The following is a 15,662-nucleotide window of genomic DNA, read 5'->3' as shown; positions in this document are numbered from 1 at the left end:
GGCTTAGTCATGCTGGCCACATGACCTGGAAGCTGTACGCCGGCTCCCTCGGCCTATAAAGCGAGATGAGCACCGCAAACCCAGAGTCGGCCACGGCTGGACCTAATGGTCAGGGGTCCCTTTACCTAATTTATATATACTGTATAAAACCTTAGAATTCCTATAACATCACTGCTAGTTCCACCTGCCAGGTGGGTCCTCAGCTTGCAGAGACATCCATCCTGCTCCACTACCAAAGCTGCTGATACACTGTACCAGGGGGAAAGCCCCCAGGTGGAAATAATAATAATAATAAATAATAAATGTTATTTATACCCCGCCCTTTCTGGCCAGAACCAGGCTCAGGGGGCTAACACCACTAAAATTACAATAGAAACAAAATTGGGGACAGATCCAATTTAAAATACAGGTTAAAATGCAGCCTCATTTTAAAAGTAGCCCATAGATCAAAACTGCAAGGGGAGTGAAGACATAAGGGTCAGACTGAGTCCAAACCAAAGGCCAGGCAGGACAGCTCTGTCATGCAGGCCCCTGCGGAAAGATGTCAAGTCCCGCAGGGCCCTGGTCTCTTGGGACAGAGCATTCTACCAAGTCGGGGCCTGTGCTGAAAAGGCCCTGGCCCTAGTTGAGACCAATCTAACCTCCTTGGGGCTCGGGACCTCCAAAGTGTTGTCATTTGTGGACCTTAAGGTCCTCCGTGGGGCATAGCAGGAGAGGCGGTCCCGTAGGTACGTGGGTCCTAGGCTGCAATCAAATATTGTACCACAATCAAATAGCATACCACCAAGCGGAGAGGCACTGTCAAGTTTCTTTAGATGCAAGTACATTTCAGTTATTCTTAAGTATGGATGAAATGAGTTTGCGTTTATTGGCTGACATACGACGTGAATCAATAAAGATTTAGAGACTGACGCACGCAGATTTGTTGGAATAAATCAGGAATGCAACTTGTGCGTCCAAATAATGAAATAGCCTACAAATGCAATTTGAAAAAGGTAATTGAAAATGGTAGAAATGAAGAAGGAGCCTTGTCTGACTCTTATCCTCCTTATCCTGGTCTATGACCATAATAAAGATTTGATTGATTGACTTGTCTGACGCACCATCCATCCTTTCCACGTGTGGGCAGGCCTCAAGAGGGGCTTCCTTCTTTCCGCGTTCAGGATGTTCCACTTGAGATTAGGGTGTTACAAAGTTCTTGGTCTACTCTGCAGAGATTGTGACTGGTTGCTTGGGAAGGAAGCGGTTTTCTTAACTTGGACACTTTGTCCCAGGCTAATAAAGGCTTTTGTGTGCAGAGGGGAAAGAACAAACAGGATGTGGTATTTTATGCCGGATTCAACTTTCTAAGAATTTCACAGCCTTTTTTTTTTTTTTTTTTAAAGCCATCTCCCATCACTTAGGTCTGCCAAGATGTGCTTTTATTTATGTATTTATTCGGCTTATATTTATTCGGCTTTATTTATGTATTTATATTGGCTTATATTTTCTAAGGACCTCAAAACAGCCAAAGTGAAAGGTTCTCTCCCTCCCCTTTTATACTCACATTGAGCCTATAAGGAAGGTTGATTCATTAATTTCAAAGATTTATAACCCACGCTTCGCTGATAGCCAAGCAGGGTGCAACGTGCTGTGAATTATAGCAACCATCAATAAAACAAGAGAGCAGTTTCTAAAAGCATGACATCAGCAAAGGCGGGCAAACTCTGTAGGTAAACATATGACCTGTTCATTGAGCATGCAACCTGATTTGCTTGCACAAAACGTACACAGTGCTTGCACTATGCCTGGTCTTCATTGAGCATGTCATTGGAATTCCACTCAGTATTGATCCAGAGCAGATTCCAGTGTATGGCTAGCAGAGTAAAAACTTAAACACGTTGCAGGATTCCCAAAAAATAGACCAGAGGCAGTAGTCCCATGGACTGCAAGAAGACCAAACCTTTCCATTCTTAAGGAAATCAGCCCTGTATAGTTAAAGCTATGGTTTTCCCAGTAGTTATGTATGGAAGTGAGAGATGGACCATTAAAAAGGCTGATCACTGAAGAATTGATGGTTTTGAATTGTGGTGCTGGAGGAGACTCTTGAGAGTCCCATGGACTGCAAGAAGATCAACCTCTCCATTCTGAAGGAAATCAGCCCTGAATGCTCACTGGAAGGACAGATCCTGAAGCTGAGACTCCAAGACTTTGGCCACCTCATGAGAAGAGAAGACTCCCTGGAAAAGACCCTGATGTTGGGAAAGATGGAGGGCACAAGGAGAAGGGGACGACAGAGGATGAGATGGTTGGACAGTGTTCTCAAAGCCACCAGCATGAGTTTGACCAAACTGTGGGAGGCAGTGGAAGACAGGAGTGCCTGGCGTGCTCTGGTCCATGGGGTCACGAAGAGTCGGACATGACTAAACGACTAAACAAAAAACAAATTAATATTTCATCCAGCAGAGGTTTACTGCTACTGAAGGCAAATGAGCATAATGGTCACAAATCAAATACATTCAGGATTGGCCCTGTCCATAAGAAATCCAGTTGCAGCAGACTTAACTTAAGTTTACAATAACTTATAATAAGTCTAAACCTTAACACTATATACAGAACACCACACCAGAAGGAAGAAGAGTGAAAACCAGGCTCCTTCTGGCCTTATTATTATAGTCAGCATGACATTGACAGAAAGAGAGAACCAGTTTTAGCCAGCTGTACTCAGCTTCTCTGAAGGAATAACCCAAACATCATGAACCTTCTGCTTGCTTCTTTTGTACAGAGAAGCTTCCAGAACCCTCTTGGATTAATTAGAATAGGAAAGATCTCTACACATCAGATCAGTACTTTCTGCACCAAGAAATGCAAGCTGACAGAGCCTGCAGTCAGATTTGCTTGCAGAGAGGTTATTCCAGGCATAGGCAGACTTGGCCCTCCAGATGTTTTGAGACTACAACTCCCATCATCCCTGACCACTGGTCCTGTTAGCTATGGACGATGGGAGTTGTAGTCCCAAAACATCTGGAGGGCTGAGTTTGCCTATGCCTGAGTTATTTGACAAGGAACATCCACCCTCGTTTGCTTGCAGGGTGCCTACACATCTTCCCGTTGATTGTCCATCCATTCCAAACTTTTTAGGGATTCTGTAGCTGCGATTCCTGCATTGCAGGGGGTTGGACTAGATGATCCCTTGCAGTCCCTTCCAACTCAACATTTTTAACGACTGTATGATCCCTCCCCCACCTAATGTAAAATAAAGCTGCCCTGACTGTTGCTGTTGATGGGTGGCACTCAATCATATACAGTGGTACCTTGGGTTAAGTACTTAATACGTTCCGGAGGTCCGTTCTTTTTTTTTTAAAAAATGAGTTTTTATTAGATTTTTCCTTTACAAATTAATCCACACAAACATGTTTTCAAATTTCCAGTTCCGGAGGTCCGTTCTTAACCTGAAACTGTTCTTAACCTGAAGCACCACTTTAGCTAATGGGGCCTCCTGCTGCCGCTGCGCAGCCGGAGCACAATTTCTGTTCTCATCCTGAAGCAAAGTTCTTAACCCAAGGTACTATTTCTGGGTTAGTGGAGTCTGTAACCTGAAGCGTATGTAACCTGAAGCATATGTAACCCGAGGTACCACTGTACTGGCAAATTCAGGTGAAGAAGTCACAGTGGATTGAGAGGTCTTGCACAATAAGGGCACTTCCCCAAAGGATCTTGTGTTTTGCAATGAGGAAAGTCACGGATAGGAGTTGCTTTGATGCAATGTCACCTTACCTCCCTGCAAGCAGTTCAGAACAAATGTTCCTTAGCCAACGTCATCTAATCTCGCAGCAAACAAATCAGGATGAGGGCTCCACCAGCAGCTTGGCTGGAAGCCACCCTTTGATAAGGTTTCCAGAATGTCTAGGGAAGAAGAAGTTGTGTTTCTATTATTATTATTATTATTATTATTTTAAAAAATTGCATTTTCAGAAACAGGAACAGAGAGCATATTTAACCCCCTTCCCCTTCCCTGTCCCCTTTACAACTTCGTACCAAATACAACATGTATATATACCATATGACTTCCCTTCCACATGTTTCCTGGTTCCTTTTGCTTTTCTACTACTTTGTATAACCCACATCTTTTTAATCATCCAATTTGTTGTCTTATTAAATACTCTTATCTATTTCATCTCTGCTGGTTTTACATGAGACCTGCTAAGCTGTGTAGTTGTCTATGGTGGTCCTTGAAATAGTCAATAAATATTGTCCATTCCTCCGTATATGCCTTATCTTCGTTTTCTCTTATCCTGTTCGGTCAGACCAGCCAGTTCAGCATATCTGAACATTTCGCACTGCCAACTCTTCCTTAGTGGGTACTAGACTTGTTCTCCAGCTTTGTGCCAATAAGGTTCTAGCTGCGGCGGTGGCGTATAGTAATAAACTCTTGTTTTTTGGGAACTCCATTGTTACCATCCCCAAGAGGAAAATCTCAAGTGTTTTGGGGAAAGTTTTTTAAAGTATCTTTTTTCATTCATTATATATTGTTTCCCAATATTCCATAATTATTCCATAATTATTGTTTCCCAATATTCCATAATTATTTCACAGGACCACCACATGCAAATAAAAGATCCCTCAATTTCATTACACTTCCAACATATACCTTTTTCTTTTTTAGACATTTTTGCCAATCTGATGGGTGTTAAATACCACCTGTGGGCCATTTCCCTCATACTTTCTTTTATCGCATAACATGCCAGAAAATTCATACTTATTTCCCACAACTTTCCCCATAATTCAGAGAAGAGGCGATTTTGAATTCGGCAGGATGTATATATATATATATATATGCAGGTTTTGGTGTCCTCGGGTGTCTTCCCGTGTAAAAGTTGGGGTGTCTAGGCGACGTTTCGACGAGGTCTCACTCGTCATCTTCAGGCTGGTGCTTTCGGCTTCTTGTTACTGGAACAGAGCCGAAAACAAGAAGCCGAAAGCACCAGCCTGAAGATGACGAGTGAGACCTCGTCAAAACGTCGCCTAGACACCCCAACTTTTACACGGGAAGACACCCGAGGACACCAAAACCTGCATTCCTGTACCCGTGAAAATCTACGAAAGCATATATATATATATATATATATATGCTGCACCCCCCTGCAATCCCTACACAGATCTGGCTGACACAAGCCACAAAACCACAGCTCGCCCCTATACACGAAGCCAAGCCAGAGCACAACTAAGTACAGTACAGCCATCTTCTCAGGAAAACTCTTCACAAAGTTCAAGAGGTCAAGACACAAAGACTTTAACAACTAATCCACACCTAATGACCCACCTAAGTGGTACTCAGGATATCACTCAAGAAATCACTCAAGATATCTCTCAAGTAATTAAGGAACAAAAGAAGAAAAGGCACACTAGCCTGGGAACTTCCTCTCTGCCCAGAACATTGGAGGCTATACACCACACCCCCTCTACAGTATTTATAGGAACTCAAACACTGAGATCCTGCTCTGTTCCAGTAACAAGAAGCCGAAAGCACCAGCCTGAAGATGACGAGTGAGACCTCGTCGAAACGTCGCCTAGACACCCCAACTTTTACACGGGAAGACACCCGAGGACACCAAAACCTGCATTCCTGTACCCGTGAAAATCTACGAAAGCAAATATATATATATATATATATATATATATATATATATATATATATGCTTTTTATTGGTGTTTCATTTAATACAAACAAGCAAAATAAAGTAAAATTCAACAATCATTTACCCACTCCCCCCCCCACACTCTGCTGAGCATTATCCTTCCCTCACTTCAACAGGTTTTCTTATGTCAGTTACTTTTCCTCAGTTCCTTATTGTATCCAATATCATAAGATTTATTTCAGTCCTGCCACTGGCAGGATAAATCCCACAGGGCAGCGTCTGGTGGGATTCACCTTTGGGGTTTATGCTGGCTGGATAGCTCCAGTTTCTCGGGGGGGGGGGGGACAGCAAAAGACCAGGCCAATGGCCCGTCTAAGGCTGCCATATTTCAAAAAGTAAAAATTCCGAAAGTCGTTGAGTTGCAGAGCAAAGCCATCACAACTATCACCCACAATCCAACCGCTCCTCTACAGTTTAAATGACAGGTGTCGCCAGCATTTCTGACACTTGTTTAGGTTTGACTTCCTCTTCGTCCTTTGAATACATAAAGAAAACAGATGCTGATGTCTTTATTACCCAAGGCCTAGGAAAACATGTCTAAGCAGGTCCAGATGTTATGGAATTAATCCCTTTCCCTAATTTCAACCCCTAAACCACTCTGCTCCATGAGACGCTCTTTACCAGCCACAATCACCCTTTGCTGGAAATCTCTCCCTGAGGCCATGTTTGGTTTGTCAAAGTGCGGCTCTTGACAGGTGAGGAGCCTTTGGGATGGTGGTGGCTGGGAGCCTGGAGGGCTTCTCTGGACACAGGAACCGCTGGTACCCACAGCAAAGGCAACTTGCAAAATGCCTAGATGTGGTTCTAGCATTGCCCTCCTCTTAAACCAACTTTGGGGTGTCGGTGACTCAGCCAGGGAGGAAATATCTTTTGGGAAGAAGAGTCAGCACCAATGGAGACTTACTGGTCCAACCAGATTGGGGGAAAGCTTCGCAACCCGTTGGAGAGGTGTGTCCTTGCCAGGATCCTGCCTTGGTTGGGAGCTACTGGTTGGACTCCTTCCTAGCAAGATGCCCTCGGGAAGCAACAGGCAGGTACCTGAACAGGTGTGCTGACAACTCCTTCCATTCATCCAAAGGTTTTTGGGGAGGACTGCGATCGCACCTCTGATCATGGGGCTCCAGGTGAGTTCGTGAACAGTGGGACTTGCCAGAATCCAAGGCTCTTTTCATCGTGACTCGAGTCCTGAAATTGCAGCGAGGATCTTTCAGCTCCGGGCTGTTGAGGGCAGCTGGCAGGCCAGCCTCCGACAATTACTTAATAGCTGTTGAGGTTGGGAAGGAACATTAATCACTGGCTGTGCTGAGTGTTTCAAGCACAAGGTGAGGGAGAATTGTGGTTCTGCCTTTTGTGTGCTTTAAAGCCTGCTGAAAGAAGTGAGTTGACAGTGCAATAGCCTCTTGGGTGTTTACTCAGAAGTAAGTCCTGCTCTTCTTCACGGAACTTACACCCAGGAAGGTTGGGTGGGACTACAGCTTCAGTCCATGCTAGGTGGTTTTAAAAGAGGAATAGATAAATTCATGGATGGCACAAAACTTTACCTATGTCCAAAGAGGAGAGAAAACCCAAGATGTTCTCAGGGCATCAGTTTAGGATGTGTATTGTGTGCTTGAATGGGACAGTTTGGCTCTATATTTGTGCTGAATACATTTTAGACTAGGGACGTGGGTGGTGCTGTGGGTTAAACCACAGAGCCTAGGGCTTGCCGATCAGAAGGTCGGCGGTTCGAATCCCTGCGACAGGGTGAGCGCCCATTGCTCGGTCCCTGCTCCTGCCAACCTAGCAGTTTGAAAGCACGTCAAAGTGCAAGTAGATAAATAGGTACCGCTCCAGCGGGAAGGTAAACTTGCGTTTCTGTGCGCTGCTTTGGTTCGCCAGAAGCGGCTTAGTCATGCTGGCCACATGACTCGGAAGCTGTACACCGGCTCCCTCTGCCAATAAAGTGAGATGAGCGCCGCAACCCCAGAGTCGGTCACAACTGGATCTAATGGTCAGGGGTCCCTTTACCTTTACCTTTACATTTTAGACTATTTAATTTGGTACCCCTACCCAAGTCTATAAATTTGAGGTGGAGAGACTTGCTGGACATACCAGATTCTAGGATCTATCTTCTTGTTCTGTCTTAGCTACAAAGAAGAATCCTGTACCTTGGAAGGACGACAGTAACTCAGTGGTAGAGCAATTGGTGACTTTGGAAGCAGGAGGTCACAACTGTTGTTGTTGTTGTTGTTGTTGTTGTTGTTGTTGTTGTTGTTGTTGTTGTTATACCCCTGCCTATCTAGCTGGGGTGCCCCAATGTCATCTCCAGGGAGAGAACACTGCTTGAAATTTTGGAGAGCTGCTGCCAGTCCGTGTAAAGAATATTGTAGCAAGATGGGCCAATCATCTGACTCGGTATAAGGCAGATCCCTGTGTTGTTGTCTTTATGCCAGAGACTCAGGAGGTCCACCAACAGACCTCTGAGGGTCATCTAGTCCAACCCTCTGCAATGCAGGAACCACGGTTGAAAAATCCCTGACAGACAGCCACTCAACCTCTGCTTAAAAACCTTCAAAGAAGGGGAGCCCGCCACTCTCTGCAAATCCGTAAGCAGCAAATTGCAATGCCAGAGTAGAGTCAGTCAGTCGGGAAACCACTTCTTTTCAGCTGACTAGGTTGCTGCAAACTTTGCCAGCCTCTCTCTGTTCCATCTGAGGGAGTTTGGGTGCCTTTTCCCTTTGATCAGCTCAGTTTCCAGCAATGAACCCTGACACAGACCAAGATTTTGCCACGTCCTTTTCTAACCAGAAGGTATCTTCTGATTGGTCATTGTCACTTGCATGAAGATATCAGACATCCAGTCTGGTACGTTCCTTGCCACAGCAGCAAAAGCTGGGATTCACTGGAGCCCAAGACTCAAGTGCAGCCCAGAGCTGGGGTGGAGACTACCAATTTCTCACAACTTTCTTGCAAAACCATTTTTTTAAAGAATTGCTTCCGCCACCCACTGAACTCCCATGCTGGTACCTGATGTTAATAATAATAATAATAATAATTTATTATTTGTACCCCGCCCATCTGGCTGGGTTTCCCCAGCCACTCTGGGCGGCTTCCATAAAAACCAGAGATACACTAAAATATCACAGATTAAAAACTTCCCTGAACAGGGCTGCCTTAAGATGTCTTCTGAATGTCAGGTAGTTATTTATCGCTTTGACATCTGATGGGAGGGCGTTCCACAAGGCGGGTGCCACTACCGAGAAGGCCCTCTGCCTGGTTCCCTGTAGCTTTGCTTCTCGTAATGAGGGAACCGCCAGAAGGCCCTCGGCGCTGGACCTCAGCGTCCGGGCAGAACGATGGGGGTGGAGACGCTCCTTCAGGTATACTGGGCCGAGGCCGTTTAGGGCTTTAAAGGTCAACACCAGCACTTTGAATTGTGCTCGGAAACGTACTGGGAGCCAATGTAGGTCTTTCAAGACTGGTGTTATGTGGTCTCGGCGGCTGCCCCCAGTCACCAGTCTAGCTGCCGCATTCTGGATTAGTTGTAGTTTCCGAGTCACCTTCAAAGGTAGCCCCACGTAGAGCGCATTGCAGTAGTCCAAGCGGGAGATAACTAGAGCATGCACCACTCTGGCGAGACAGTCCGCAGGCAGGTAGGGTCTCAGCCTGCGTACCAGGTGGAGTTGGTAGACAGCTGCCCTGGATACAGAATTGACCTGCGCCTCCATGGACAGCTGTGAGTCCAAAATGACTCCCAGGCTGCGCACCTGGTCCTTCAGGGGCACAGTTACCCCATTCAGGACCAGGGAGTCCTCCACACCAGCCCGCCCCCTGTCCCCCAAAAACAGTACTTCTGTCTTGTCAGGATTCAACCTCAATCCATTAGCCGCCATCCATCCTCCAACCGCCTCCAGGCACTCACACAGGACCTTCACCGCCTTCACTGGTTCTGATTTGAAAGAGAGGTAGAGCTGGGTATCATCTGCATATTGATGGACACCCAGTCCAAACCCCCTGATGATCTCTCCCAGCGGCTTCATATAGATGTTAAAAAGCATGGGGGAGAGGACGGAACCCTGAGGCACCCCACAAGTGAGGGCCCAGGGGTCTGAACACTCATCCCCCACCACCACTTTCTGAACACGGCCCAGGAGGAAGGAGCGAAACCACTGTATAACAGTGCCCCCAGCTCCCAGCCCCTCTAGACGGTCCAGAAGGATGTTATGGTCGATTGTATCAAAGGCCGCTGAGAGATCCAGCAGAACTAGGAAACAGCTCTCACCTTTGTCCCTAGCTCGCCGGAGATCATCAACCAGCGCGACCAAGGCAGTTTCAGTCCCATGATGAGGCCTGAATCCCGATTGGAAGGGATCCAAATGGTCCGCATCCTCCAGGCGTGCCTGGAGTTGTTCAGCAACCACGCGCTCAATCACCTTGCCCAAGAATGGAAGATTTGAGACTGGGCGATAGTTGGCCATACTGGCCGGGTCTAAAGATGGTTTTTTAAGAAGCGGTTTGATGACCGCCTCTTTCAGCGGATCTGGGAATGCTCCCTCACAGAGGGAAGCATTCACCACCCCGCAGAGCCCATCGTCCAGCCCTTCCCGGCTTGCTTTTATTAGCCAGGATGGGCAAGGATCCAGGAGACAGGTGGTTGGTTTCACGCGTCCAAGCAGCCTGTCCACATCCTCGGGGGTAATGGATTGAAATCGATTCCATGCAACTTGACCAGACAGAGCTCTAGCACTCTCCCGCCCCAGCCCTGCTCCCACGGTGGTGTCTAGCTCCTTCCGAATATGAGTGATTTTATCTGCAAAAAACTTTGCAAAATCGTTGCAGGAGATCTTGGGGTCTTTACAAAGCCCCGGTGGTAAAGGTGGTTCCATTAAATTACGAACCACCTGAAAAAGTCTCCTGCTACTATTTTCTGCAGATGCAATAGAGGCGGTGAAGAAAGTCTTCTTCGCCGTCGCTATCGCCACTTGGTAGGCTCGACGTTGAGCTCTAACCTGTGTCCGGTCAGATTCGGAGTGAGTTTTTTGCCACCGACGCTCTAGCCGTCTCAGCGATTGTTTCATCGCCCTCAGCTCCGAAGAAAACCACGGAGCTGTCCGGGCTCCATGCAATCGGAGAGGGCGCTTCGGAGCCAGACAGTCGATAGCCCTGGTTAACTCCGCATTCCAGCGGGCCACCAGGGAATCAGCTGAAAGGCCATCAACATGGGATAAGGCATCCCCTACCACTCTCTGGAAACCATTTGGATCCATTAAGTGGCAGGGGCGGACCATCCGAATTGGTCCCACCTCCCTGCAGAGGGGAAGGGTCGCGGAGAAGTCCAGTTGCACCAGGAAGTGATCTGACCATGGCACTTCTTTTGTTTCACTTTTACTTAGTGTCAGATCACCCACGTCACTAGAGGTGAACACCAGATCTAAGGCATGTCCATGACTATGAGTTGGGCCAAACTTATTCAGGGACAGCCCCATGGAGGCCATGCTTTCCACGAAGTCCCGAGCAGCCCCTTGTAAGGTCGTGTCGGCATGGATGTTAAAATCCCCTAGGACAACCAAACTAGGTGTCTCCAGGAGAAAATCCGCCACGACCTGAAGCAGCTCAGACAGGGAATCCTTGGTGCAGCGGGGAGGTCGGTACACCAAAAGGAATCCTGTACTGCCCCTATTGCCCAACTTCCAGAACATGCACTCAGAAAACTGGATCTTCCCAGTAGGACGCCTGGTGCAAGCTAGTGACTTCCTAAAAATCACTGCAACCCCCCCTCCCCGCCCACATGACCTGGGTTGCTGTGCGTAAGAGAAACCTGGTGGGCAAGCAGCGGCAAGGACAGGCCCATCTGCTTCCTCCAACCAGGTCTCTGTCACACATGCCAGGTCAAGTCCTCCATCCACAATCAGGTCGTGGATGGCAGTGGTTTTATTCTTCATTGACCTGGCATTGCACAGCAACACCTTCAGGTCATGTAGGTTTCCCCTGTTGATTCCAGTATCCATCCGGTCAAGGCCAGACCCGGAGGCAGGGATAGTCTTCAAACAACGACTAAACCTGCCTCCTCGGTAATGACATGGTCTGGTCTTAGCGTAACTCCGCCTCCTGCCCATGATCACCGAGATCGGATGTCCCAGTGCTTCCCCCCCTGTGGAACTTGTCCAAGCCATCGTGATGACTGGGGCCCCACTCCCAGGCAGCCCTGATCTAGCCCCTTCAAAACAAAACATAAACTATACAGAATGTTAGTTATCTCCTTCAACTGAATTTGAACGCCAAATCCGAAATGTTGTCAAATTTCAAATTTGTGCTAAATTTGTTTGCGGCCCTACACTCCCTGCCCCACAAAAAATTAAGAATAGGAGCTCAGCCTTAGCTAACCTCAAGTCAAGTAGGAGTTATGAAGAGAGAAGAATGTGCAGAGTGCTTTGGAGGATGTGTCAGGGACGGGGCCGTAGCTAGTCATTCTGTGACCAGGGAGATTTAGGCTTTGCCTAGTGGAGTGAACACTAGGGAACGCTAGGGATGCGGGTGGCGCTGTGGGTTAAACCACAAAGCCTAGGACTTGCCGATCAGAAGGTCGGCAGTTTGAATCCCCACAACGGGGTGAACTCCTGTTGCTCGGTCCCTGCTCCTGCCAATCTAGCAGTTCAAAAGCACGTCAAAGTGCAAGTAGATAAATAGGTACCGCTGTGGCGGGAAGGTAAACGGCGTTTCCGTGCGCTGCTCTGGTTCGCCAGAAGCAGCTTAGTCATGCTGGCCATGCTTAGTGTACGCCGGCTCTCTCGGCCAATAAAGCGAGATGAGCGCCGCAACCCCAGAGTCGACCACGACTGGACCTAATGGTCAGGGGTCCCTTTACCTTTACCTAGTGGGCTGAAGCAATGCATACCAATCCGCTTTGTCTGTCTGTCTGTGTTTTACATGCCACACCAATATCTGAGCTGAGAGGCTCCAGCCAGGGTTCAGTTTCCTTGGAATGAAGGCTAACTGAGACTTTAGGGTATATGGTTTTATTTGCACACATATGCAACCTGAGCATAAGATGGAGAGTGTCGCAGAAGCAACACCGCAACAGATCTTGTGCACGCTTCTCTGATTCCATTGAACAAGCTCTACTCAACTGCTCCAGAGATCTTGTCGAAGCAAGCTGGAACCACATCAAAGAGGCAATCTGCAACACAGCCGGGTCTTCCTTTGGCAAAGGAGAGATACAGACCCCCAACTGGTTTGGGGTCGACCTAAAGGACATGGAACCTGTTTTTGTTTTGTTTTTTTATAAAACTTAAATTTTATTGGACGTGAAACTGCCTACAGAGGTATAATCCCGAACCACGATACATCGCCCCACCAGGGTGTACATTTACGAACTCAAAGCTTCGTTGTAAATCATTGCCAGGACAGCCAGGAAAGTGACATATTTCTGGAAGTTCACCACTTGGTCCCCATTGCGGTCCAGATCTTTCATTAATGCCAGTATCTCTGCGTCCTGCAGTTTTGGTCAGGGGTTCAGGGAGAGAGGCGCAGATGAGGGAGGAGACAGAGAGCGAGGGGGAAGGATTCCAGGGTGACGAGGAAGAGGACGACAATGACCCAAGATTGTCCATGAGTCCGTCCAGTGAATCGGAGGACTCCCAAAAGGGAGCCCCTCTGGTCAGGCCAAGGGGAGCTAGAGGGGGAAGCAGTCAGGAGCAGGGAAACGAAGGGGGAACCCCCAGTGGGAGTTGGAGATCGGGACCGGCCGCTCCGCCGGAACGGAGTGAAGGGGGTGGAGTGACCGGTGTGTCAGAAGGAGCAGAACAGGAAGCAGAGAGGGGAAGGAGATCAGGGCAAGACGTCCTGCCGGAAGGGGAGGAAAGTAGTATCGAGAGCAGTGTAACTGTCGAAGGGAAGGTCAGGAGCAACGTACGCGCGCCAAGTTCAAAATGGGAGGCGCGCGGAAGTGAAGAGAGTCCTGGGGAGGAGCCTGGTCCCAAAGCCCGAAGGAGGGGGGAGGAGGCGCCAGAGGATTCAGCCTCTGGGGAGTCCCGAAGGGAGAGAACACAGGGGGGCAGAAAGACCCTGCGGAAAAGGAAAGAGAGGAAGAGGTGGACCAGTACAAGCCTCTTAAACTGGTGTAGAGGGGGGACCGACTCAGAGGGGACTTCAGCGGTCTAAGCGTAACAGACGTAGAGTCACGGAGCTCGGATGCGAAGCTAAGAATGTTCTTCAATAAAAGCTTTTGTACATAAGCCGGACTGGACTTTGGTCTCTTGTGAGCTGGGACCACGGGTGACTCTGACAGGTGAGCTCCTTCTGTATCAGCTCCTTCAATTCCATCTTTCTTAGGGTGTTCTTATCGCCATCCTTGCTGGCGTATTTGTGGAAGGTGGCAAGCAGCAGGCCAATAGGTGCTGCCATGGTGAGAGAGCAGAAGCAAGATGGTCCAGTGCTGAGTGGCAGGAAGCAATGGGGAAAGTGGTCAACATGGAACCTGTTATCGCTGCAAAGTGTGAGGCTCTCCTGAACTTCAAGCTTGCACCCTGCCGAAAGATGCTTGCTCGCTGAGAAAGGCGATGCCCAACAGATTGCCAGACGTTGTGCCAATGACGACAACAACAACAACAACAACAACAACAACAACTTATTATTTGTACCCCGCCCATCTGGCCGGGTTTCCCCAGCCACTCTGGGCGGCTTCCACAGAGACCAAAAATACACTAAAATGTCACACATTAAAAACTTCCTTGAACAGGGCTGCCTTAAGATGTCTTCTGAATGTCAGGTAGTTGTTTATCTCTTTGATATCTGATGGAAGGGCGTTCCACAGGGCGGGTGCCACTACCGAGAAGGCCCTCTGCCAGCTTCCCTGTAGCTTTGCTTCTCGCAATGAGGGAACCACCAGAAGGCCCTCGGTGCTGGATCTCAGCATCCGGGCAGAACGCTGGGGGTGGAGACGCTCCTACGGGTATACTGGGCCGAGGTATACTGGGACTACTGGCTAGAGCTGTGTCAGAGCATCCAACTCGCTGGGGACACTGGCAACTCTTGTAAAATGTACGAAGGCACGAAGAAAGACATTGGACCCACAGTCAGGAAAACTGCACTGCTGAAAACCTTGTTGGGAGAGATCATCGCAGACAGCAGCAAGCAGATGAAGCAATGGGCAGAGCACTATCCTGCACTCACAGGAAAACATAGCCTCTGACACAGCAATCTGGACAGAATCCCAGCAGAAGTTCTGAAAGCTGTCTTAAATTCCTCCCTCAGGACAACACCTCCACAGCCTCCTCTTGCAGTATTGGGAACAAGGATCCATGCCACAAGACATGCACAACTCCAGCATCATGACCCTCTACAAGAACAAAGGTGACCGCTATGATTGCAACAACAACCATGGAATCTCCCTGCTGAGTACTGTGGGGAAAGCTTTGGCCTGGGTAGTTCTCAACAGATTGCAGTCACTCGCAGACAGTCACAATGCAGCTTCAGAGCTCAGAGGTCAACAGTCTGCATGATTTTCTCCCTGTGCCAGCTGTGGAAGAAATGTCAAGAGCAGAGACACCCCTTGTACATTGCCTTCATCGGCCTGACGAAGAAGAAGAGAAAGAAGAAGAGGAGGAGTTTGGATTTGATATCCCGCTTTATCACTACCCTAAAAAGGGACGTGGGTGGCGCTGGGGGTTAAACCACAGAGCCTAGGACTTGCTGATCAGAAGGTTGGCTGTTTGAATCCCCGCGATGGGGTGAGCTCCCATTGCTCGGTCCCTGCTCCTGCCAACCTAGCAGTTCAAAAGCGCGTCAAAGTGCAAGTAGATCAATAGGTGCCGCTCCGGCGGGAAGGTAAACGGCATTTCTGTGCTCTGCTCTGGTTCGCCAGAAGCGGCTTAGTCATGCGGGCCACGTGACCCGGAAGCTGTATGCCGGCTCCCTCGGCCAATAAAGTGAGATGAGCGCGCAACCCCAGAGTCGGCCCCGACTGGACATAACGGTCAGGGGTCCCTTTACCTTTAAGGAGTCTCA

At 48.4% G+C, this 15,662-nt stretch overlaps 1 protein-coding gene and 1 pseudogene across 2 annotated transcripts in view; one reads left to right on the top strand and one right to left on the bottom strand.

Annotated features, from left to right (window-relative positions):
• Window positions 1-6,278: 6,278 nt before the first annotated feature.
• LOC309344922 (bactericidal permeability-increasing protein-like) overlaps window positions 6,279-15,662 on the top strand; it is a 48,952-nt gene continuing 39,568 nt past the window's right edge. The window contains exon 1 of the mRNA XM_081867840.1: window positions 6,279-6,802. Within this exon, the coding sequence (XP_081723966.1) occupies window positions 6,791-6,802 (12 nt within the window). The 5' untranslated portion in view covers window positions 6,279-6,790. The remainder of the gene's footprint in view (window positions 6,803-15,662) is intronic.
• Window positions 12,927-14,060, bottom strand: LOC309344223 (protein S100-A6 pseudogene; annotated as a pseudogene). Its single transcript has 2 exons — window positions 13,943-14,060; window positions 12,927-13,160 (listed from the first exon to the last, which is right to left on the bottom strand). The product of its transcript is annotated as a protein S100-A6 pseudogene (transcript).

The sequence above is a fragment of the Podarcis erhardii genome (assembly GCF_964252035.2).
Source record: "Podarcis erhardii genome assembly, chromosome: 6".
Classification (NCBI taxonomy): domain Eukaryota; kingdom Metazoa; phylum Chordata; class Lepidosauria; order Squamata; family Lacertidae; genus Podarcis; species Podarcis erhardii.
Note: the sequence above shows the minus strand (reverse complement) of the source record. Positions and strands in the feature narration are given on the sequence as shown.